General features: G+C 41.1%; 1 protein-coding gene across 3 annotated transcripts; it reads left to right on the forward strand.

Moving 5' to 3' along the window:
* Nucleotides 1–53: 53 nt before the first annotated feature.
* Nucleotides 54–20,602, forward strand: SUGP2 (SURP and G-patch domain containing 2). Of its 3 annotated transcripts, none has more exons than XM_074939594.1 (11): nt 54–209; nt 1,074–1,195; nt 2,019–3,611; nt 4,971–5,088; nt 7,036–7,544; nt 7,728–7,839; nt 10,241–10,749; nt 11,801–11,865; nt 12,555–12,691; nt 16,069–16,189; nt 16,378–20,602. In XM_074939594.1, exons 2-10 carry the CDS (start codon nt 1,081–1,083, stop codon nt 16,187–16,189), a joined length of 3,279 nt encoding a protein of 1,092 aa, XP_074795695.1. In that variant the 5' UTR covers nt 54–209; nt 1,074–1,080; the 3' UTR covers nt 16,378–20,602. The 3 variants fall into 3 exon arrangements, with proteins under 3 accessions (XP_074795695.1, XP_074795696.1, XP_074795697.1); XM_074939595.1 differs by having other exon boundaries at nt 19,435–20,559; XM_074939596.1 differs by lacking the exon at nt 54–209 and adding an exon at nt 440–534.
* The last annotated feature ends 3,456 nt before the right edge of the window (nt 20,603–24,058 follow it).

Consider the following 24,058-nt stretch of genomic DNA (forward strand, 5'->3'; position numbering starts at 1 on the left):
TGCGCACGCGCAGAGCCGTCGGGCGCGTGCCTATTCTCTTCCTTGCTCAGCGGGCGCCTCGCCCTCTCCAGCGCATGCGCGGTGCGCGGCCGTTCTGCCCGGCCCGGCGCCCTGTAGAGAAAAGCCGGAACTTGGCCGAGCGGATCGGAGCTGGTGGATACATCGCTGCTGCCGGGCTTCGGCGAGCCGCCGTCCGCACCGCCCCGGGGGTGAGAGGCTGCGCGAGCTCTTAGTTCGTCCCGTCACCTCAGCTACCCGTGTTGGGGGCGTTTCCTGGGGTTTCAAATTTTAAAATTTTAAATAAAAAATAAAATTATTTAAAAAAAAAAATAAAATCCGCAACCTCCGAAATTCGTGTCAGGGGAGGGGGAGTGACTGCGCATGCGTAGGGAACGGTGGCCGGGGGGGTGTAAGGAGCGCGCATGCGCGACGGGGGCTGCGTCAGGTGACTCGTAGAGGCTGCTGGGAGTTGACTGTACCGCACCGAGCGCGAGCGGGAGGCTGGGTGCACCCTGCCTGCCGGAGCGGGGCGAGGTGAGGGTGGGGCTCGCGGTGGAGAGAGCTGGGGCTGGGGGAGGGGGGCAGTCCGAGGCGGGATTTAGGAAATCCCCCTTTAGAGATGCGTGGCCAGCGCTCCTCCCTCTGCCCCGCGAGAGCGGTGGCTGGAGGCCTCAGCCCGGCCGGCGGCGCTTGGCGGGGACCGGGGCAGCCTCAAGGAGTCGTGGAGTGATCGGTGGGAAGCCACCCAGGGCAGCTTTGGAGGCCCTTATCACTTTCCTCCAGGCTACCAGTTCAGTCTGTATTTAATTCCCTTCCTGTATTGGGGCCTCACGCTCTGATAGGCCAGTGGGGATATTTTTGTGCCCAAGGGGAAGAGAAACACACACTGTTCTTATGAAAATGCTGCCCAGCCACTCCCACAATGGAACATGCCACTCTTCTGTGGCACTGTAAATGCATCTGGCTTAACCCTGCCTTTACAAGAAGCAGCTCGCTCTCCCTTGTGCAAAGAAAGTCCGTTTGCAAGCTGTGAATGTATTTCTGTCACAGATTGAGCATTTTTCTTGCTACAGAGTAAAAATGGCCTCAAGACGAATTACGCGGGAGACTTTTGATGCTGTGGTGCAAGATAAAGTTAAAAGGTATCGGATGGACCGAAATGATGCTATAGAAGAGACAATCCATCATTTTAAAGGTAAGGCCCAAATCAACTCGCAGTTTGCCTCACCTGTGGATTATGACACTTGCTGTACAGAGCATAATTTTTTTATATCTTTAAATTTTCTACTATAAATTTGCATTAATATAGCTTTTCCCTGTGTTTTTTTGTGTAAGGGCAAAGAGGCGTGGCTGACACGCTTTATAGTGTTAGACTCAAGGAGCTCAGTCTGTTGACCTTAACAAAGAAAGATAAGGGGTGACTTGATTACAGTTTGAGTATCTACACAGGGAACAAATATTTAGTAATGTGATTCTCAGTGTAACAGAGAGAGGTCTAACATGGTCTAATGGCTGGAAGTTGAAATGAGATCAATTCAGACTAGAAATAAATACATTTTTAACAGTGTGAATAATTAACCATTGAAACAACTTACCTGCATCGTGGTGGATTCTCCATCACTGACATGTTTTTAAATCAAGATTGGATGTTTTTCTAAAAGATACGGTCTAGGAATTATTTTGGGGAATGTCCTAAGCCCTGTGTTATATAGGAGATCAGATTAGATGATCACAGTAGTCTGTTCTGTCCTTGAAATTTATGAATCTATGAATCAGATATTTTAAGTAATTATTTCTCATGCGAAAACCCAGACTTTTTTCCAACGTTTATTGCTTGTCTGTTACAAGGTGGAAAGTACAAGAAAGGAGAGAAATATTTCAGAGAATTGGACTTGGGTTCTAATTCGAGGGGATGTTTAGGAGTGCTGGTTGCTCAGATTTCTAAATGTGCTTGACCTCCTAGTACATTAATACATTTTATGTTGTACTCATTTCTTCTTTTAAACTATTCCTTGCAGCTCATTCAAGATCGGTTTCAAGACCCAGGTATGAAGACAGTTTTCATGATGATGGAAGATATTCACATGATGGTCCCTCCTCTCATGATGATTGGAGAGGAGATGCTAGAGAGGACTATCCAGGGCCTTCTTATAGATCTAGTAGCCCTCTCATGAGGAAAGATAACTACTACCATGATCACTATGGCCGCCCTGGCTCTCGGGACCGGGACTATGGCCGCCCTGGCTCTCGGGACCGGGACTATGGCCGCCCTGGCTCTCGGGACCGGGACTATGGCCGCCCTGGCTCTCGGGACCGGGACTATGGCCGCCCTGGCTCTCGGGACCGGGACTATGGCCGCCCTGGCTCTCGGGAATCCTCTAGATTGCATGACACTGACTTTGGCTCTTCTGAGCTCTTGGGTGATTTTAGGTCACCAGGACTTGTGGAAGAGGAGTATGGGAACATAGAGAGTCAGGATTATGACCTGGAATACGGACTTCAATCTGAGAGTGAGTTCAGACCGCCAGTACGCAGAGGCAACATGAGTAGAGGAAGGATTCTGCGAGGAAAACATATTACAAGAGGCCTGATTAAAAATAAAGTATTTAAAGGAGATATCAAAACTCCTCTAAAGAAATGGAACACCAAAAAAACACTACCAGTGACTAATCAGAAGTCAACTCTGCAACCTGATCAGATGCCAGAAACTACAGAACAATCTAACCAGAGGTCTGCAATTGCCCAGCGCCTTAATCAGAAGCTAATCCTACGACCTAATCAGAGATCAACTTTGACAACGCAAAGGCCTGTCATCCGAATTCGTAAGTCTGAGCATGTTCTCAGACATCTTAATTTTGATCTTGTGGACAAGTCTGACATATTCTCAACCTTTGGAATAGAAATAATAAAATGGGCTGGATTTCACACAATAAAAAATGATGCAGAATTTCAACAGCTGTTTGGGGCTCTCTTCGAGCTGGAGACAGAAACGTGTGCAAAAATGCTTGCTTCATTCAAATGCTCACTAAAGCCAGAACACAGAGATTATTGTTTCTTTACCATCAAAAATTTACAACATGCTGCTTTGAAGACTCCCAAAGTAGACAATGAGTTCTTAAATATGTTGTTGGACAAGGGTGCCATGAAGACTAAGAACTGCTTCTTTGAAATAATAAAGCCTTTTGATAAGTACATGATGAGACTCCAAGATCGTCTTCTAAAGAGTGTCACACCTCTGCTTATGGCCTGTAATGCCTATGAATTAAGCATCAAGACAAGTGGTTTCAGTAATTCTGGAGAAATGGCAGGTGCTTTTGAGACCACCATTTCTCTGTGTCGTAAGTCCTTGGCACTTCTGGGCCAAACCTTTGCATTAGCTTCTGCTTTCAGGCAAGAGAAAATACTTGAAGCTGTTGGTCTTCAGGAAATGGCTCCAGCACCAACATCATTCCCAAATTTTGATGATTCAACATTATTTGGAAGAGAGTACATAGAGAACTTGAAAGCTTGGCTTGAGAAAAGTGGCTATCCAATTCAGATGAAAAAAATAGAACCTGAGTCCACAATACAGCTTAAAAAAACTGCTCCTGATACAAGACCTAAAATGAAGAGTAAGTAAAATGCTATAAAATATCTTTCTGATACATATTTGAGATTTTTTCCATATAATCATAGAATTTAGAGATGAAAAGGCCTACTAGACCATGTAGTCAATCCCTCTCCAGTGCAAGACTATTCCCTATAATACACTCATTGGTGCCTTGAGTGACAAATAACTTGCATTTCACATTTTCATAGTAGTATTCAAATATAACTAGTCTTCACAACACCCTTTTGATGAAGTAATTTTTATTTTGTATATGAGTTAATTTGCCCAGACTATGTAGGTGGTCAGCGACAGATCCGTGATTAGATTTTGCAGGGTCATGGCTCCAGCCTCATCTCAGTCCCTTAATCCACACTGCTTCTCATAATGACACTGTTTCAGACCTAAGAGATACATCCTCAAAGTTTTTCCTCATTTGTTTTTAGCCTTAATTTTCCCTTAATGTATTCTCATTAATTCTACTTGCATCTTTTTTCCTAATATTTTAAAAGACAGGAAAATGTAACTAAAACAAAAATATTGAGAGGCAGACAGAGGTAAATATAGTAGCTGAAGCTACTTTTGCCTTTTTCTTTTTTTTTTACTTAAGTTTCAAGTTGGACCAGATACCTCTAAATAAAATGAGACCTCACACCAATCCCTGCAGTATCCCAGTAGACGCTTCTCACCAATTTATTACACTGCTGTTTGTCATGACCCTTTGTTTATGGTTATTCAGAGAGCCCTGCCCGGATACAAAATTTGTATCTGCATCCAATCTGCAATATGCAAAAATGGTTCATGGATATAAAGCAGATAGACGCAGATTTGCAGGGCTCTAGTTATTCAGCCAAATATCAGTTCATGTGACAGTTCCTATCCAAGCAAACTCGAAATAATTTTGAGTGAGATTCTGAGATGTTTTTTATCAAATGATGTTCTAAAATTTGATTATATTGAAAACAATAACTTTTCTGTTAAGATAAAATTATCTTATTAGTTCTGAAAGATTTGTTCTTTACAATGCCAGTTGCTGTTGATTCCATCATCATGGATGTGTGATGACTCTTTCCTAAGTATTTGCTCCATTATTTGGCTGGGAATTGAAACTAGACTTAACGCTAGTAATGGTCATGCTATAAAACTAGTATAATTAATATGATCCTGGCATATATCTCCCAACCCTACATTTTTTAATTATTACATGATCACTTCCCCCTTTTATTATGCTGATTACACCTAAAATGTCAGTCTACTGAGAATGGGCCTGTAGTATGTTAAGAATACCTGGCTTACTCCTGGAATATTGCTGTAAACCTGGTTGGACATCTTTACATCCTATTGACAAGAATAATACAATGACCATGCTTATTTGTTGTTACAGTTCCACAGCGTGCTGATCGGAGAGTTGTAGAGACGATTGAAAAGCTAGTGAACGGTATTGTTACAGGTACTTTGTCAGCAAAAGAGAGAACTGCTCAGAAGAGCTGCCCTGAATATTGGTAGGTATTTTGGTGAAATTAGTTCTAAATATACAGTAGAACCTCAGAGTTACGAACACCTCGGGAATGGAGGTTGCTTGTAACTCTGAAATGTTCATACTTCTGAACAAAACATTGTGGTGGTTCTTTCAAAAGTTTACAACTCAACATTGACTTAATACAGCTTTGAAACTGTACTATGCAGAAGAAAACTTTACTATGCTTTCTCTCCCCCCCCCATTTTTTTTAGTAGTTTACATTTAACACAGTATTGTACTGTATTTGGTGGTTGTTTTTTCTTTGTCCCTGTTGCTTCCTGATTGTGTACTTCCAGTTCCAAATGATGTGTGTGGTTGACTGGTCAGTTTGTAACTCTGGTGTTCTTAACTCTGAGGTTCTACTGTAGCATAATACTACTTTGCCCTGTTTAGTGTCTGATCCTGCTCCATTGAAGTCAGTGGCAACTTTGCCATTGATTTCAATGGATTTAAAATCAAGCCCATAGTGGATATTTCATCTGAATAGCTAAAAACACTTTAAGTGCTAATTAAGCTTTTTAACATACTTGGAAAGTAAGTGATATCTGCCCAGAAGTCCTAATTCTTAGTCACCTGCCTTGTCTAGTAGACTAGACTCCTTTTGATCTGTCAGTCCACATGCAGGAGGGCAAAAACAATTTGACTAGAAAGCCATAAGACATTTAGGTATAATTAATGTATGTTTGTGTGAATTATGTATCTAGTCCCATACTCAGTGTTTAAAAACAGAACTTGAGACACATAATTGCATAAGCATGGTATAGTCTTAATTTTTTTCAAGTAAATCTCATTTTGTTCTAACAGCGATTTGGGTGTAAAATTTAAGTTGCAACTTGCATTAAACTGAAATTGAAAAGTTTTGTAATGCTCTATTAAAGCTTGTTGGTCCAGGTTAAAATGCTATTATATGAAGTTGATTTAATTTCAGTAATTTAACATGAATATTCTTTTTGAAGATGAAGAGGGCTGAGGACCTGATCCAGCATTGACCTCAATGTGAGCAGATCCTTGTGCCCCCATGACTCCAGACAGGCATAGGGATGTGCTTGCAGGGAGCTCGCTGCAGGGTTAGGGTCTAAATTACAGAAGGTTAGAAAAGACCTGAATTTAAATCCTGGTTTAGGTTTCATATGAGCAAAAATGAGCTTGAATCACTTCAATCCAGTCAGTTTGTCCAGATCTTTACCAATACCATTTTATTTCAAAGCAACACGGTCTAGTTGAAGGTTGTTTGAGAATTGGTTTCTGTAGTCACAAATTACAGCTAGAGAAAATTTGTCTATACTTTTCCAGTTTGTTCACTTTGCAGTTTGGACAGCACTTTGGTGCTGAGTCTAGAAGTTTCTTAAAACATGTGACTTTAACTTTAAGCATGTGAATAGCCCTAATGTCAATGGGACTGCTCATGCTTAAGTACTTTCCTAAATCCAGGAAGTATAGTTTGTGTATAGTTAACTAACTGTTGCTTCTGTACAGGCACTCAGTTTCTTTTCTTGCTGAAAATACTTTTTATAAACATTGAGTGAAGTAGAAGAACACGTTTTTTTTTAAATCCGATATGTACTCTTTAAAGAGCATTCTTGCTGAAAATGGAATTATTTTAAATTATTCAACTTCGAAAAAATTAATAAATCAAGTTGATAGCGTCACTTTGAATGAGCCCTACAGTATAGCTGTTTCATTACAGGCAACTTGAGCTCTATCTTAAAGCAATCTGTGATTTTGGAGCTTGACACAACTTATCTTTGCTTACTGCTTAGGAAATGGAACTACTGCTTATCTGAGGAAAACCCATACCTGCATGTTGTTTTTACCGGGATAGGGCATCCTGTATACTATCAACTACCATAACGTTCTTGAAATATTGAAGGTTGCTTTCAGTATATGTTTTCCTTACACATGCTGCATTTATTTTTCTTTTCTAATGTAGGTTCTTGTCTGAGGAGGATAGTCTAGAATACAAATATTACAGACTGAAGTTATCAGAGATGCAAAGATTGACATCATCTACAAAGGAGGGAGGCAGAGAGGGGAAAACACCAGAAGAATCTGCAACAGAATCAGTGAGGGCAATGTTGTATGCGAGGAAAGTAGCAAGTATCAAGAAAAGGCTCTTTAAAAGAAAAAGACTTGGAATTTTTACACAACGTGGAGTTAGAGGCAGGAAAGTGAGAAAATCAACCATAGGGACACAGACTGTGCTTTCAGCTGGTACGATGCTGAAACGTCAAGACAAGCTCACCCAAGGTTCAGTTCAGTCAAAACCTTCCATATCAGAAATCAGCATGTCTGAGAAGAACTCTTCATTGGACACAGCTGGATCCTCACAGCATGCCACCAGTCCAGAAGTTTCTCTGTCGCTGGAAGAAGTGGCAGACACTGAGGATTTATCAGCATCCACTGGACATTCCCAGTCACTGTTGTCTCAATTTCCTGATGGTAGGTGAAAATCTGAAATTAGATCATTAATGCTCAGTAGTATGAGCAAGGCATTAGTTCAGATGTCAGTAAAATGTTCTACTTAGTATCATTATTTACCATGTCATAGTGTCTTGAGATTTCAGTTACTTTAGATCCCATTGTTCTAGGCACTATACAAACATACTGTTTTCTCACTTGCAGTGGATGCTAAAACAATGGAAACTGCTGAGAAGCTGGCCAAGTTTGTTGCTCAGGTTGGACCAGAAATTGAGCAGTTCAGCATAGATAACAGTGCAGATAACCCAGATCTTTGGTGAGTAACCTATATATCCATTTGTGTAAATAGTCTAATAAGAGAAATTACAACACCAAGCTTTTAATGTAGAATTACTATTTAACATACAGATCTGTCTTTTGGCAGCATTAAATTACATAGATCTTTGTTTAATATCACTGTCTTTTGGTTCTTAAAGAAGTTATCAGTTGTAATGTTTAAATATTTTTAGGAATGTAGGATTTGGATTTGTTTTTACCAGGTCAAATTATTTGTCCATCTTGTTTAACTCAGTGGTTCTCAAACGAAGGTACTCCAGGGGGTCCGCGGGTCATGTCCAGGGCTGCCAGCCCCGCTGATCAACTCCTCTTCTTCCCTCCCAGCGCCTCCTGCACATGGCTGAATAGCTGTTCCATGGCATGCAGGAGGCACTAGGAGGGAGGGGGAGGAGCCGACACAGAGGGCGCTCTGGGGTGGGGGCGGAAAGAGGTGGGGAAGATGAGGGGGAGGGGTGGATTGGGGGCTAGGGCTGAGCAGGAGTCCAGCAGCCCCGGGGAAAATTAGAAGCCAGCTTGGTGGGTCCATGAAAAATTTTAAATCAAAATGGGGGTCCTCGGGTTGCTAAAGTTTGAGAACTGCTGGTTTAACTTATTGACCACTAATGGAGACAATATCTGAAGCTTGAGAGGAGGCCAATATCTCTCCAGAATGCACAGTTGTCGTGATATATGGGAGATGTAATTTTTTTTACATCCACAGCCAGTCATCTTGCACCCCAAAGCAATTCTTTGAGGGTGTCAGCAAATGTGGACAAGAGTGATCTAGTGGGTACAGTGTACTTGGACTTTCAGAAAGCGTTTGACAAGGACCCTCATCAAAGGCTCTTAAGCAAAGTAGTCAGTCAACGGATAAGAGGGAAGTTCCTCTCGTGGATCAGTAACTGTCTAAAGGGTAGGAAACAAAGGGTAGGAATAAATGGTCGGCTTTCCCAGTGGAAAAGGGTAAATAGCGGGGTCCCCCAAAGATCTGTACTTGGGCTTGTGCTGTTCAACATATTCATAAAATGTTCTGGAAAAAGGAGTAAACTGTGAGGTGATAGTGTTTGCAGATGATACAAAATTAAGATAGTTAAGTCCAAAGCTGACTGTGAAGAGTTACAAAGGGATCTCACAAAACTGGGTGACTGGGCAACAAAATGGCAGATGAAATTCAATGTTGATAAATGCAAAGTAATACACATTGGAAAACATTATCCCAACTATACATACAAAGTGATTGGGTCTAAATTCGCTATTAGCACTCAAAAAGTGATACTGGAGTAATTGTGGATAGTTATCTGAAAACATCTGCTCAATGTGCAGTGGCAGTCCAAAAAGCTAACAGAATGGTAGGAACCATTAGGAAAGGGATTGATGATATTATAATAAATATCATAATGCCACCATAGAAATCCATGGCACGCCCACATCTTGAATACTGTTTGCAGCTCTGGTCAACCCATCTCAAAAAAGATAACGTTAGAATTGGAAAAGATACAAAGAAGGACAACAAAAATGATTAGGATATGGAACAGCTTCCATAGGAGGAGAGATTAGAAAGAGTGGGACTGTTCAGCTTGGAAAAGAGATGACCAAGGGGGGATAGGACAGAGGTCTATAAGATCATGAATGATGTGAAGAAAGTGAATAAGGAAGTGTTTACCCTTTCACGTAACACAAGAACCGGTGGGGGTCACCCAATGAAATTAATAGCCAATATCTTTAAAACAAACATAAGGAAGTACTTCTTCATACAATGCACAGTCAACCTGTGGAACTCATTACTGTGGGATGTTGTGATGGCCAAAAGTATAACAGGACTCAAAAAAAAAAGTTCATGGAGGTTAGGTCCCATCAATGGCTATTAGCCAAGTTGGTTAGAGACGCAGCTCCATGCTTTGGGTCCTTAAACCTCAGACTGCCAGAAACTGAGACTAAAGAACAGGGGATGGATTGCTTGATAAATTGCCCTGTTCTGTTCATTTCCTCTGAAGCATCTGGCGCGGGAAGACAGGATACTGGGCTAGATGGATCATTGGTCTGACCAACAATGACCATTCTTATGTTCTGAACTCTTTTTAGGACTTTAAACACAATGGGATAAATCTGCTGATGGTGTAAGTTGGCACGGCTCTACTGCTTTCTGTGGGGCTGTGCCACTTTGGGCCAAATCTTTTGTTGGTGTAACGTCATTTGTATTTGTCTAGTTGGACCAAGAGACTTTTTTTTACATGTGATTGGGAGTTCCTATAGCATTTCATAATAGTACAAAAGTCCAGTGTAATGATTACATCTAATCTTTTTTACTAAATCAATTTTTAATATCTAATTTTATGGTAACTCATAGGAATTTTCTTTTAGTTGTTGAATTTAAATGCTTTTCAATGCAATTTGTTTTCCAGGTTTCTACAAGACCAAAACAGTTCTGCTTTCAAATTTTATCGAATGAAAGTCTATGAATTGTGCCCATCCATCAACTTTAGTGCTGTTTCGGACATAGCTGCACCTGGGGAAAGTGATAAACCTGAAGAAAGAAATTTGGATAATTTAGAAGAGGAGGAAGAAGAAGAGGAGGAGGAAGACAATGAGGAGGAAGAGGAAGAAGCTGAACTTGAAGAGAATATCTCCCAAACCTTGGAAGAAGTGGAAATGGAGCATGCAGAGGAGGGGGAAGCAGGTGGCACTGAGGAGATCGCATCCAAAGAGATGCGATCCAAAACAGGAGATGAAACTTCAACAGGCGAAATGCAGCCAAGCTCAGCTTCTGATAGTACTACACCAAATTTGTCAGCACAGGTGCCAGCTTCTGCTCCTGGTATCCCTTTTCCTCGCAAAAGAATCAGCAGCAAATCTCTGAAAGTTGGCATGATTCCTGCATCTAAGAGGGTCTGCCTCATAGAGGAACCAAAAGGTAAGTATCATTTCAAGGATGTTTTCTGGCCCTCAGCAAGAGTCCCTGAATTCCTATATATTTGTGGTTCTTGGTTTAATAAATTGAACTAAAAAAATACGGACTTCAGATGTCTATTCACTAGTAGCCATTGGCACATCCCAGTGAACAGGCGGACAGTCATTGCATTCTGGTGCAATAGTAAAACTTGCTTCTAACTTGTGTGTGTTTGTAAGGTTGACTCAACAATGCTTGTATACAGTGAGCATATGTGGATATTGCATACCCACACTCCTTTCTGCTGTTGATTAAACAAAGTGAGAAAAAGGTGGGTTGGTGGGGGATTTCCATCACTTGTTTCTAGTTTTGAGCAATGTCTCAAATCTGGCAATGAACATATTTAGAAAGTCAGACTAATACTTTCATGTTGTAAAAAGTTCATAACAGTAAATTGGGAAGTATTTTGGTTTGATATTTGTATCTCAAAAGTTAAGTGGAATTTGTGAAGTAATTTGACAGTGTGGCCATGTTATCTCTTTTGTGTTCTAAAAGAATAAATTCTAACAGTTGAGTGATACTTATGCTGAAAACTGACTGCTGCACATGTTCACTAACTACTTTCATGAGTGTCTTTACCACACACAAATAAAAATGGTCGATGAATAGATGACTCCATATGTGCTGTGGGAACAAGACACAATGAACTGATTTATGTGCCAGTCTGGACTTGGCTTTCCACCAAAACATTTTCAAAGTCAGTGGAGCTGAACAGATATGAAGTCCTTGCAGAATTTGATCCTTGGACTATAGTACTTTTTGGGGAGATTGTCAAAGGTACAAAGAGTAGTTAGGTGCCTGATTCCCTTTGACAGTGAATGGGAGTTTAGTGCCTAGGTCCCACTTGTGCCTTTGAAAATCTTTGTTTTTTGTGCACTGTAACCTTAATATCGTTGGTAGTAGTATTAGATTAAGACATTAAATGGGAGTCATGTATATGAATATGTATTTTGCTATTTCCATATTAAAATTGGTCATCTTTGTGATTGACTTTTGTCTTTGCTTTAATTCCCAGTTCATGAACCTGTCAGAATTGCTTATGACAGACCCCGAGGCCGCCCAGTTACAAAGAAGAAGAAGGTGAGGAAACTGAGAGTGAAATTACACACTGTCTTGTGAAAATAGTTCTTTTGCAGTTTCTGTAAATGTCTGCCATTGATTTCATGGCAATCCGAACCTTAAGCCTGGATCCTGCAAGGAATAGGGCACTGTTTGAGAGTAGCCAACTTCCCTCCACTCCCAGGGCAGACAGTGGAAGGTGACAAAGCTCAACACCCCCACAGGTTAGGACCCTTATTGAAGAATTAAATCATTTGTTAATCTGGTAGCTTTCTCTTACCTCTTCAGAATAATTTTGTGAGGCTAATATAAATGTCTTCCAATGGAGTTTTTGTAATAGTGACAGGGTTAATGTTTCAAATTTTTCATCCTGCTTTTGTTATCAGAAAACATGGCTATTAAAAAAGAAAATAGTGTGCTCTAACGCTTTCCTATTTTTGATAGTGTAATTAAACAAACCCATGACACACAATAAAAGTAGCTTGTCAGGTACAATTTACTCTGTAAATTGGCTACACAAACGATTACTCTTCAGCAGACATTTTCCATCCCAATGGAGAAACCTGTCAATTAAACATATACTTTTTAAATCTGTTTCTGTACATTCAGGAACTTGGACACACTCAATTTGCGAAGGTTTCTGGTGAAGAGATCAAATCGGTGGCTGCTTTCTGTATCAAAAACTCTCCCCCTGCTTTCTCTCTCTGCAGAAACCAAAAGACTTAGACTTTTTACACAAGAAATTAACAGTTAAGAATGTGGGTTTCCAGATGCTTCAGAAGATGGGCTGGCAAGAAGGACGTGGTCTTGGTTCACAAGGAAAAGGAATCAAAGAGCCTGTGAAAGTGTATGTAATGGGAACAAACTGCAAAAGTATTAGACATATTTGGAAAATACTATGCTTCTAGTAGCAATTGTGGGTCCCTGTCCTGTCCTGAGGGGATCGGTCCTGTGTATTATTCCCACTCTTGGTCTGCTCCTTGGGCTGGTCAGAGTTGAGACTGGAGGCCTCATGTCTCTACTAATCAGATTGGGTGGAAGTTGGTGTTCTAAGGGGAGGCTGTTTCCTGCCATCTGAATGGACATTGCTGAAGGCTGGGAGGAAATGCTTCCTGAGGCGCTGTATTTACACCACCTAAACTCTGGAGAGCACCCTGCTGTGTGTGGAAGCCTTGTAATAACATAGGGGTGCCCTGCTCCGTTAGAAGGAAAACAAATAGGTTTTACCTTGCAAGCTGTCTGCATGCAGAATTCCAATTGGTGCCTGGATATTGCAGTGATGTGTGCATTGTAACATATAAGTAGAGTTCACAGGAGTTCCACACACAGTACTTATGTGTTAAGGCAATACACCGTCTCCACTGTAAACATAAGATTCTTTCCACTGCATCCTGCAAAGAGGTAAGTGCATCTCCTAGAAGGTAAGCATGCTTTTCTCTTGAAATGCATACATTATTATTTTACAATCTTTTCTAAGTTTTAAGGATGTCTTCTCCAATGTCCTCTTCCAGCCCAGATAGTAGGTTATAGTTCTTCCAAGCTGCAGATAGAAACAAAGAGCACAAAAGAACTTGTGATTTCACTCTACCAACTATATGGGAAAAACTCTGGCTGGCTGAAGTACTTTGTTGGTTTACTCTTTATTTTCCTAGGCAAATTTTTTCCCATCTTTCTCTTCAACATAATTAGTTAATTTAGTTGGGTGTCTTTTAGCCAAGTGTGTGTTTCTTTGTACTTCTGGGACACCCTGTGGTTAGGTGGCCTACCACCTTAGTCTCCCACCTCCTTCCTTCAGAAGGGAATGCCCTATGGGAAAGTACCCCATCTGGTCTATAATTTTCTACTCTCTACCAAGATACTGGATCCTTAGCTCCCAGAACTCCTCATCCCAACACACTTGGAGAAGCCAAGAGCACATGCAGCCCCTTGGTTTCCACAGCACGCAATTAATAGTTGAGTGTTAAAGCCTGTTTGGTCAATCCAGCTGTGAACCTACCAGGTTCTGAAGAAGGTTTAGATTCTCTCTAAAGGGAAGTGTTTAGGTATGAAAATATGCTGTTGGTTTTTGTTTTTTCAACTAAAGTTAGCTGCTCTGTCACTTATGGAAAGGCACTTGCCCATAGCAGACAAGTGAGAACTGTTTGTGTACGTACTCCTTGTACACAGCTCTCAGGAAAATTGTGTTGTCGTTTTTGGTCTAATGTACAGAGGGAGTTGCAGCTATATCTTTAGGTAACTCCAAAGCACTGGATTCTTTAATGCTCTCCAGTGCTCTTTCCTTTCTCTCTGGAGGCATGTCTCAGGCCCAAATCTGAGATTATCTTAATGTGAGTGAGGCTGTCCTGTGCAATTTACCTTTTTGTGTATCACTGTGGTGACCTTAATTGCTGTCTGGTGCAGCTTTTCATCTATTCAAGGTGATCCATGGCCCTCTCTTTGGAAATGCTGCATGCTTTAGAAACCATTAACTCTTCTGTGGACAAGTACTAGTTGAGATGTGGTTAGAAGGCCCACAGTTTGGGTAATTTTGTCTCATCAAAGAGAAATGGACAGAAGTAATATGTGTGAGGGTTTAGAGACAGTCCAATGTAATGTTAGCGTAGCCTTTGATCGCTGTGTTACAGCAACAAGAGCACTTGCCTCCAGGATTGATGCACACAGACATGTCAATCTTCTTGTATGTGGAGATGGAACAGAACCTTGAGGCCTGCCTGTGATAGGGAAAAGATAATGGCTAGTCTTTGAAACGTTGAGAATAACATCCCCTTTCTCCTCTTGGGTTTCTCTTTCTTCTTCCATAGCAGAGATAAGAGATGGGGAACATGATGCCTCCTGCTGGAGCCAGTAGTTACAGAAAGTTCAGTTATGGGAAGCCCCTACTGGTCTTGTGTTCCTCTCTCCATTTCAGAGAAGTGATTTGTCACAGCTGTGGAACTGGCCAGTCCTGAGATTGAACTGAGGGAAGGAAAATCTGAAGGTGGAATGGCTTCAGATGATCGCTCTTATAACCAATCTAATCTTGAACTTCTCTGATTAGTCACTTGCCCGGAAAGTTATCCCAGAAGGGGGACTCTACTTCTTATCATATCTACAATAAAGTCTTCCTGGTTCACAAATCCATTATTACCTAAGCACCAATGGTTGGCACTGTACAAGACAGAAAATGAAGACAGTCCCTGCCCTGAAGTACTGACAACCTAAAAGATGAAACCGAAGGAATGCATTGGGAGGTCCAGAGGAATGATTAAGCTATGACATGTTACAGACACATTTATTTTTTCCCTATTGTGGGTATCACAGAAATATCTTTGGGAAGATTTTTAATGCAGTGAGAGTGGTGACTTGGTGAACTAGGATGGGAATGGCATATTTCTGTGGGGCATGTGGAGAAAGGCACATTTTGGACAGTGGCCTATCCTGCCAGGAAGCCACAGAATTGTTAGGTGGTTTTATGCTCTTCCTACAGAGTTTTTAACTTGATCTTGCAGCTCCCAAGGCAGATTCTAATACTGAAGAATTGCAAGGAAAAAACATTTTCCTGGGACTTGGTTGCAGCCACAGAAATCCCTGTGGACTGCAAAGGCTCAATCTTCTGTTAAGATTGTGCAAATATTCCAGGGCTATATGATCATCTACTTGGCTTATGTGGCCACGGCTATATAGTTACAGAAATCAGATAATGAGGATGGTTTCTGTCTTGATGCCACTTATGGTGTCTGAGTTTCCACTTGGGGCACAGCAAGCCCAGTTATAGCTCACCAGACCCTGTGGTTGTGTTCACGGCTGATAACTTGCCCTCTAATTGTTTTTTCTCCAACATAAAGGCAGGGGGCTTTGTTCCCAAGAGATCTGGTGGTTTCTGTGCCATTTTGGACTTTAGAAACAATGATACTTTGGGGTGCCATCATTTTGAATAGGGACCATGTGTGTCACGAACCAGGTGATCAACCCAGAGGAGTTTATGTGAAATTGATCTAGATAACTACCTATATTTCCATTTACTCAGCAATATCACATGGCCTTGGCTTTTTTCTGTTTCTGTCTGCGGGGAGGAAAAGCTATACACAGTTGGCCTGGCATATTAAGGGACACAGAGGAAACTGAATTGGATCCTTACTCTGTAACTGTCTCCCTTTGAAACTATTGTTGTTTTACATCTTTTCTGCACTTTGTCAAATAATGTGTTTGAATCAAATTGTGCTAACTATCCATTTTACTCCCTAGGGGTACTACCTCTGCAGGGGAGGGCTTGGGTGCTGCAGGGGAAGAAAATAAAGAAGATACATTTGATGTTTTCCGTCAAAGAATGATACAAATGTACAGGCAGAAAAGAGCAAGTAAATAGGTATGTGCAATGGACAAGTCTGGTTTATGAATTCCTGCAAACATTAAAATACTGCAGTTAAAAAAGCCTTCCTTTGAACAGAAGTGAAAGTGTTACTGTGTTTCCACAAATGCATCTGGGTTTTTATTATTTCATGAAAATCCAGAACTACTTTGGACTGCTGAATTACCCAACATCTTACTTTCTAGGTTTGACGCAAGAGACTCGTTTGCTAGAAAACGTGGACATGCAAAAGCTGCTGTGTGAAAGGTTTTCGGCATGCTGCCAGTATGAAGAACACTTTGTGCTGTGGCAGTGAACTTGAATACTAATGTACCAAAAACATTTTCCAAGAGTAAAGTTAGCCTTGCACTTAGATGTGCAAGCTGACAACTTGGATGTCATCTTCTGAGGAAGAAACAACTGATTTGCTCTCAGACGTGCCTGTTTACCTTTCTCTTTGGCCAAGAATGCCTACTATGTGACAAGATGGTTTGCTCCAAACAATGTAAGCAGCACAAAAAATATGAGCTGGAAAACCAATCTGCTCCTTTCTCAGGCTGAGAAGATTTTCAAATTCAGATCTCTTTGAGAGACGGTTTTCCTCAGTACCAGATGTTGCTTTATTTTACTAAGCTTTTTTTGAATGGCTGCATCTTTTGAACTGCTGCTATGATCTGGACAAAGCAGTTCTTGATATTTTTTTCCATTCATAGAACAATTTAAGAACAAAACCTTTTAAAATAAGCATGCAGGCATGTAGGAATCCATGCCTACCTATGTAGGACTAACATAATGAATCCATATAAGAACACCCAACTGTACTGCCTAACAAAAATTTCAGCTGCTCAGATTTTCACTGTAACAAGCAAGCAGTACCAATTTCAAGTGTACTTGTTTTTATGTGAATTTGCAGGTCTTGCTCAATAAAATCTTGTATAGTTTCTTCCCCTCAAAGAAATAAATCTGCGAACAAGGTGTAACTTGGGTTCTGCAGAAGATTGGAACTATGTTTTAAAATAGTATTGGAAGTCAAATATAGAAGATCTGGAAGCCGAAGATCTGTTTTGTAATCAGAGCATCACTTTAGGGAGTCAGCTTATTTCTAATTCTATTGAATATTGCTCTTCAGAAGTTCTTTGACTGCAAGACTCCAGGAAAATGAAACAAAACCTGAAATTGTTAAAGAACTTTGTATTCCATTGTTCTCTCTTTAATTAAATCAAAGATGAGACTCCAGTAGTATACTCTGTGCTTCAATAACAAAAAAAAATGCATTCTTGGTGAAGCAATTCCGAAGAAATGATGGAAAACTTAGCAGTAGTATTGGAGACAAATGTTCAAGGTCTAGTTGATCATTTCGTCTTTCACCAGGTTTGCATGTCAGTAAAGAATCCATGACTGGATTGCTTGAAGTGACAATTTAATAATATCAGTTACACTTTTTAGCCTGCTTCTTTTTCTCCATCGTTACACTTCTAAAAATAGTTGAGCCTTCACTTTTTTTATGTGACAATGGCAGATTACTTCCTCTTGAAAGAGAATTTGTCTTGATCTGATGTATGTGTGGCTTACTCAGAGCGTGCAGGCTTGTTAATGATTTCATCTGGCACTATGCTGCTTGTAATGCAGACAGCTTACGGTACAGTCAATACAAGTACCTTACAGTAAAGCAGCAGTGTCTGGCATTCCTAAAGGATGAATATGCAAGAAAACTTGATCTCTAGTTATCAACTCACATGTGCCTATTGGGCAAAGGACAGTCATCTCCTCCTTATAAAAATAAATAAACTTGCCAATTGAAATTGAAATGGAGGGAGTATCTTAATTTTCATTCTTTAGCACCAAAACCTTTCCATTCCTGTAAAATCAGTTTACTTAGTTTATGAAAGCAAGATTTCTTTCCTTTGTGTGTGTGTGTGTGTAAGCAATAAGCTACGATATCATGCCACAGTGTAACTTTTCTGGTCACTCAATTTTAATAGCTTGAAAGCACATGGCTGCTAAAAACAGTAAATAGCAGATATAGAAATGATTGTCATGTTGGTACAGTTAAATTTTTCCATGAACGTCATGCTTCTCCACCTTTACATTACAAGAAGTTAGAGCATTCAGGACCATAAATACAAATGTATTTTCTCAAAGCTTGCGTGATTCATCATACTTTATTCAAGATATTTGGTGATACTACAAAGATTTATCCCATAGGCTTTGCTTGGAAATGTTTAGAAGCATAAACAGCACAATCATGTTGGAGAAAGGCTGCCTTTAAGTTCAGCTGGTACAATATTTGGCAGTATTACACTTACCTGATAGGTCCCTATTTGGAGATGTTTTCCACTGCACTTTTTCCCTTTCCCATGCTTAATTGGACATTGTGTTGAATGCAAAAACGGAGTCTTTTTTTTTTTTTTAAAAGAGGAGTTCCACCATTCATGGTCTGTTGTAGAATGATGCTCTGGAACCAATAGTGTTGGACCCAGAATTATTTCTCATACCCACTAATATGGGTTTAACTTTCCTTTTAGTTTCATTGATGAAGCTGCCATTGTTGCTGTTTTACAATTATTTTATTTATTTATTTTTTTCCCACATGCTTCCAGTTCACCTCTTCTTTCACATTTACATTTTGGAAGAAAATCTCTTGACTACATGCTGTGCTATTTGCAGAAAAAGACACAAATCAGTGTGTGGCTTCACACTATGTTGGGATGGATTTTCTCAGCCCCCTCGACCCTGATCACCATTCTGGGCTGTTCTGGTTTAAACAGATTGGGCACAGTACCTTTTGGGGTACATTTGCTGAACACCTACTTATCCAGTCTGGAAAAATTCAGTATCCAGATTGGAAAATGGTACATTCCCTGCTGATTTCAACTCAATTTAGAGCAATTTCCTTGAGTATTATGCACTCTTGAAAATGAATGAACAGTAGTTCCTAAGGGAATCTTAATCTGCTGCCCTGGATAACTGTAGTATGGTCAATCTTTCTTGTGCCAAACTTTAATTTTGGACAAGATATCAGCAGAGCAGCACTGGTGCTAAGATTCCAGTGTTGCTCTCAAGTGGGTTTCTGTGTACCACTTTTATCTTGTTTTACCAAGAGATGACCTTACTCTCCTTTTGCAAAAGGAATTCCCCTCCCCCCCTTTATTTTAACCTGCTTTTGCAGGCAGCTCTGATTTGAAAATTTAAATACAGGTACATATGTGAAACATTGTGCAGATACATTGCCTTGTTTACTAGTTTCTTTTCTGTTATTTTAGTTTCCAGGCTCTCTTCCATGAAGACTACAAGCATCAGTGAACATTTTAACTAACTTCAGTGGTGTGTCTGCTGTCTTTTGGTTGTTTTTACTGTTTGATGATCTTGTAGAGCAATTTGCTAGTTTTTGTTCTGTGCAGATTGGCAGTAGTGCTAAGCTAGTAATAAATGCTTATATTATTGGATAACTGAAGTTTCTTTTTAGTACAAATAAATATGTTAGCATTGTTAATCTTTTTAAAATCTGCAATAAATGTAGAGGTAAACAGTTTCTTTCTGGTTTCAATGATGTTTTGCTTGTGAATGTAGGAAATATGACCACTTCTTTGGTACTGATACATGAAATTGGGATTATATAGTGTTATATAACTACGAAATCATCCATTTACAGGGTTGCTTTTTGGATTATTTCAGAGCTACTAGATTTTCCTAGGGTTCCAGTGCATTAAACAAGGCACCATGGTGTTACCTCTGACTTGAATGCCAATACCAGTTTGTATCAGCCAGAATGTGAGAGTTACGTTCCAGGCTCCTACATCCCAGGAGCCAAACCTTATCTCTATGATTATCACTGGTACATTGAGCTGTTTCAAACAACAAGCAAAAATAGCTTTATATATAAAAAAATAAATAAAATCTGACCATTGGGGGGGAAGGGTGGAGCCACAGCAAAGTGAAACATTTTATCAGTAACGGTTGCTGTACACGAGTCATTAGAGAAGTAAAGCCTATTCAGTGTTTGTTAATTTGGGAAAGAGATATAAACCCAGTATAAGAGCTGTCCCTTGCTCCTGTACTGACAGCACCTGGTAGCTGCGTGGAGGTGAGAAGTACTAAGTGTAGGGTCAGGGAGGGGAGAGTCCTCATTTGTTTGCTTGAAAGGTGCCCTGATGGAACAGAAGAATCTCCTGTGCAAATAATGCACTGTTATTTGAAACAGATGTGTTGGACTAATACAACTGTTCTTATTCTGTTGCTTGCATATCTTAAGTGGTATGTAATACCAATAATATTTTTTCTTCCTGTTTATAAAATTTACAAAAATCTATAGCTTCTTTAATATATAAACATTTAAAAATGCAGAAATATTAAGCTTCTTAAATACAGCACACTGTTTTTATTTGTATTGATGTTCTGTTCTGCTGTGGCTAAAGTTAGTTGCAGTTCATTTTGCCCAAAATAAGTCTGGACCCTTTCTAAATATAATAAACTTTGATGCATAAAAATACATTCTTAGATATAAGATGAAAATTATTTTAAAATGCATGCATGAAGATTCTGTACTATCCTCCTCATTCACCATATCTCGTGGCTGTGGCTGGTGAGTCACAGCCAGATTGCAGGGTTAAGCAATAGTCCACTTTAAATGAGAATACATTTAAGGACAACATAAAGAGATTACTTTTGAAATAAATAGCTTTTGTGAACCTTGTTTGGGTAAACTGCTAAATGAGGGCAGGTGTGGAAAATGTTTGCATTCGCTCTGGGCAGTAAAGTCATTGCTGTTTAAAAAGCATTGACATCTAGTGTGTTCTGTTTAGCTTTGTGCCAGAAGAATGTATTTAAAAGATTGCGGTTTTGCCCTTGAACTACTGCATGAGCAAAGCCTTAACTCTGAAGGGCTGATAGCTAAGGGAAGCATTATCCAGCTACTATCTCTTTGAGTATTAATAAAAGAATAAAAAGATGCATGCAAATCATTTGTCACTTTGCCTACATGTCCTAGTTTTAAAAACACCAGCACAGACAAAAGTGGCAAAGAGTCCTGTGGTACCTTATAGACTAACAGACGTATTGGAGCATAAGCTCTCATGGGTGAATACCCACTTCGTCGGATGCATGAAGAGGAAATTTCCAGAGGCAGGTTTAAACATGCAAGCAGACAGAAGCTTAGGGTGGAAACATCTTAGACAGTTGGAATCATCTAGCATTCCCCATTTAAAGGAATTGTAGGACCTGTTATTTCAGCAAATAAAATCATTTTTCAATATATAGCATTAGGAACATAATCTATGTTAAAAATGTCCTGACTTTTATCAAGGCTACATAGTCAAATCACAGTATAATCAGTGGAAAACAGGAGTCACCTGCTATGATGTTAAGTCTGATCAAAAGCTAGGTTATTTACATAGCTTTTTCCTCCTTACTGGTAATGCATGGTCAACTCAAACTTGCAAAATCCCCCCCCCCCCCCCCCATATCAAATACAGATTGCAGATGTGTTCTGTCCCATTCTGCCACACATTAGGTCTGGCTGACCAGGAGTATCTAAATGCATAACCTATGCACAAACCATTTATATGTATTTCTGTAATCTACAAAAATGCGAATGGGGTAAATATCAAGGAAGAGAAACGATTTCAGGTGTATAACCTGAGATGGGATAAAACTGAAAAGGAAATGTGCTAAATACTAGGGAAAACTTTTTCCACTTGGTCTACTTTACTTGAATAATATCTTGCAAGAAGTGAGTGGGAAAATACCATCTCCTAAAGCACTAACTGGAAGAGCCAAAACACTAGAAAATGTTGTGCAGGGGAGAAAAAAGCCTACATTATTAAGTCAGTGGAGTGGATGACTAATAGGTCTCTTATCTGTAATTGATTTTCCTAGGGTTCTAATACAGCACATTTTTAGGGAAACTTTGGTAAATATAGGTTTCAGAGTAGCAGCTGTGTTAGTCTGTATCCGCAAAAAGAAAAGGAGTACTTGTGGCACCTTAGAGACCAACAAATTTATTTGGGCATAAGCTTTCGTGAGCCACAGTTCACATAAGTGCAATGGTGTTAGTTTCTCCTGAGGGACTCCTGAGTTACTCTGTTATATTTCAAGTGGGAGAAAATGTACCCTTTTAGTTGACTGAACCTTTGAAGGTATTTGGATTTATCACTGGAAGAGGAGTGCTGTGTAGCTCAAAAGCTTGTCTCTCTCAGAAGTTGGTCCAAATACAAGATATAACCTCATCTACCTTGTCTCTCTTATAGCCGGGGGCCAGCATAGGTACAACCACGCTGCAAACAGCTATTAAAGTAGGTTTTCCATCCAGTGGTGGTTCTGAGATGAAGTTGGAATGGATAAAAGTTTATTTCATCACATTTGTATTTTAGTTGCTTTCCATGAGTACTAAAAAAGATTGTACAAAACATGTTGACAGTCTAATTTGCTGTCCCATTTTTGTTTGTTTGTTCCTTGGTATAATTCCCCTGTGCTTTTCTAGTTTTCTTTCCTACAGAATGGGTACAGCAACCAGGCATGAAGGAGGAAAAAAGGGTATTTAAAGAATTATGAAAAAAATTCACACTCCCTCAAGCAAAGCTCCACTTAGTTAAATGTAAAAAGAAAAGGAGTACTTGTGGCACCTTAGAGACTAACCAATTTATTTGAGCATCAGCTTTCGTGAGCTACAGCTCACTACATCCGATGCATTCAGTGGAAAATACAGTGCGGAGATTTATATACATAGAGAACAGGAAACAATGGGTGTAGCATGTTACCTACCTCCCCTCCCTACAGTGCTTTAGCACTGATCAGTTTGATAGTGTCACCAATTTAAAAGTGCTGACTAAAAGCAAAAATGGTAGCTGAAACACTTTTGAAACCCGCAGGTGCCCTAAATGTGGGAGTTGCAGCCAGCAAACCCCCCCCAAAAAAAAAAAGTGAATCTGAAATGTTAACCTCATTTATGATGCTCCTTGGGGTTAATTTTGCAAATACACCTCCTTGCCCTTCGGGCAGGTTGTTTGCTGGGACGCTGTAACTCATGAAGCGATTCAAGTTCTTAGAAAGAAAAGGAGGACTTGTGGCCCCTTAGCGACTAACCAACGTAGCTGTACTCCGCGCTGGGTGGGGTTTGTTAGGGTTAAGGACAATGGTCGGAGGCGGGTCGGAGCGAGACGGAGGAACCTTCAGGCTTCTCCCCCGGCACGTGTTGGGAACAAGTCCTGCCGCGGGTGCCTCGATCTTGCTTTTGACGGCGGCGCGCGATTCGGCTCCCGGGGCAAGGGCTTCCCCGCTGCCGGGGGAGCTTGCCCCGGCCGGAGCGCGGTGGGCGAGCCCGCAGCTGCCGGTTCGGGCAAGGCGGGAGGGGGCCGGTGCGGGGGCGCTGCGGGGAGGGGGGTGCAATCAGGGGGCTGGGCTAGGGCGAGCGGGGCGGCGGATTGGGCCGGTGTCGAGGGGGGGAAGGGCGGCGCGGGAATCTGGGGCGCGTGGGGCCAACCGTCTCCTGGCGGGTAATGCGGCAGTTGGGGGGGGGGAAGGGGGAGGGGCGAGGTGTTGCTCCAGCGCTGGAGTGAGGTGAAGTGGGGAGGGGCTGGATGGGGGGGGGGTTCCCTGAGGGCTGGAAGGGGAGCTGGGGGGGGGATCAGGATGGGAGATGGGGGGCGGCCCTGAGGCAGAGGAGCTGATGGGGGGGGGGTCCTGGGGTTTCCTGTGGGGGGGGTGTGGAGGCTCTGGGAGGATTGAGGCGGGGGTATTGGGGTCCTGGGGAGGGGTCTAGCAGGCTCCATTGGGTCCAGCTTTGCTGTGTATTTGCTAGTCACTGAGGCGCCGTTACCACCTATCAGCCCACCCCCCGGAGCCGTAGAAGGGGGTTGGATTCGGGGAGCTGGTCGATGGGGAAGGCCCCCC

This window comes from Natator depressus, chromosome 25, assembly GCF_965152275.1.
Source record: "Natator depressus isolate rNatDep1 chromosome 25, rNatDep2.hap1, whole genome shotgun sequence".
NCBI lineage: Eukaryota > Metazoa > Chordata > Testudines > Cheloniidae > Natator > Natator depressus.

What these genes read in the sequence shown, in the direction of transcription:
- SUGP2 (XM_074939594.1), top strand. Translation starts at nt 1,081, where the DNA reads ATGGCCTCAAGACGAATTACGCGGGAGACTTTTGATGCTGTGGTGCAA. An exon ending in TACAAGACCTAAAATGAAGA is followed by an intron (nt 3,612 to 4,970) that starts GTAAGTAAAATG and finishes TTGTTGTTACAG; the next exon opens with TTCCACAGCGTGCTGATCGG. An exon ending in GTTGTCTCAATTTCCTGATG is followed by an intron (nt 7,545 to 7,727) that starts GTAGGTGAAAAT and finishes TCTCACTTGCAG; the next exon opens with TGGATGCTAAAACAATGGAA.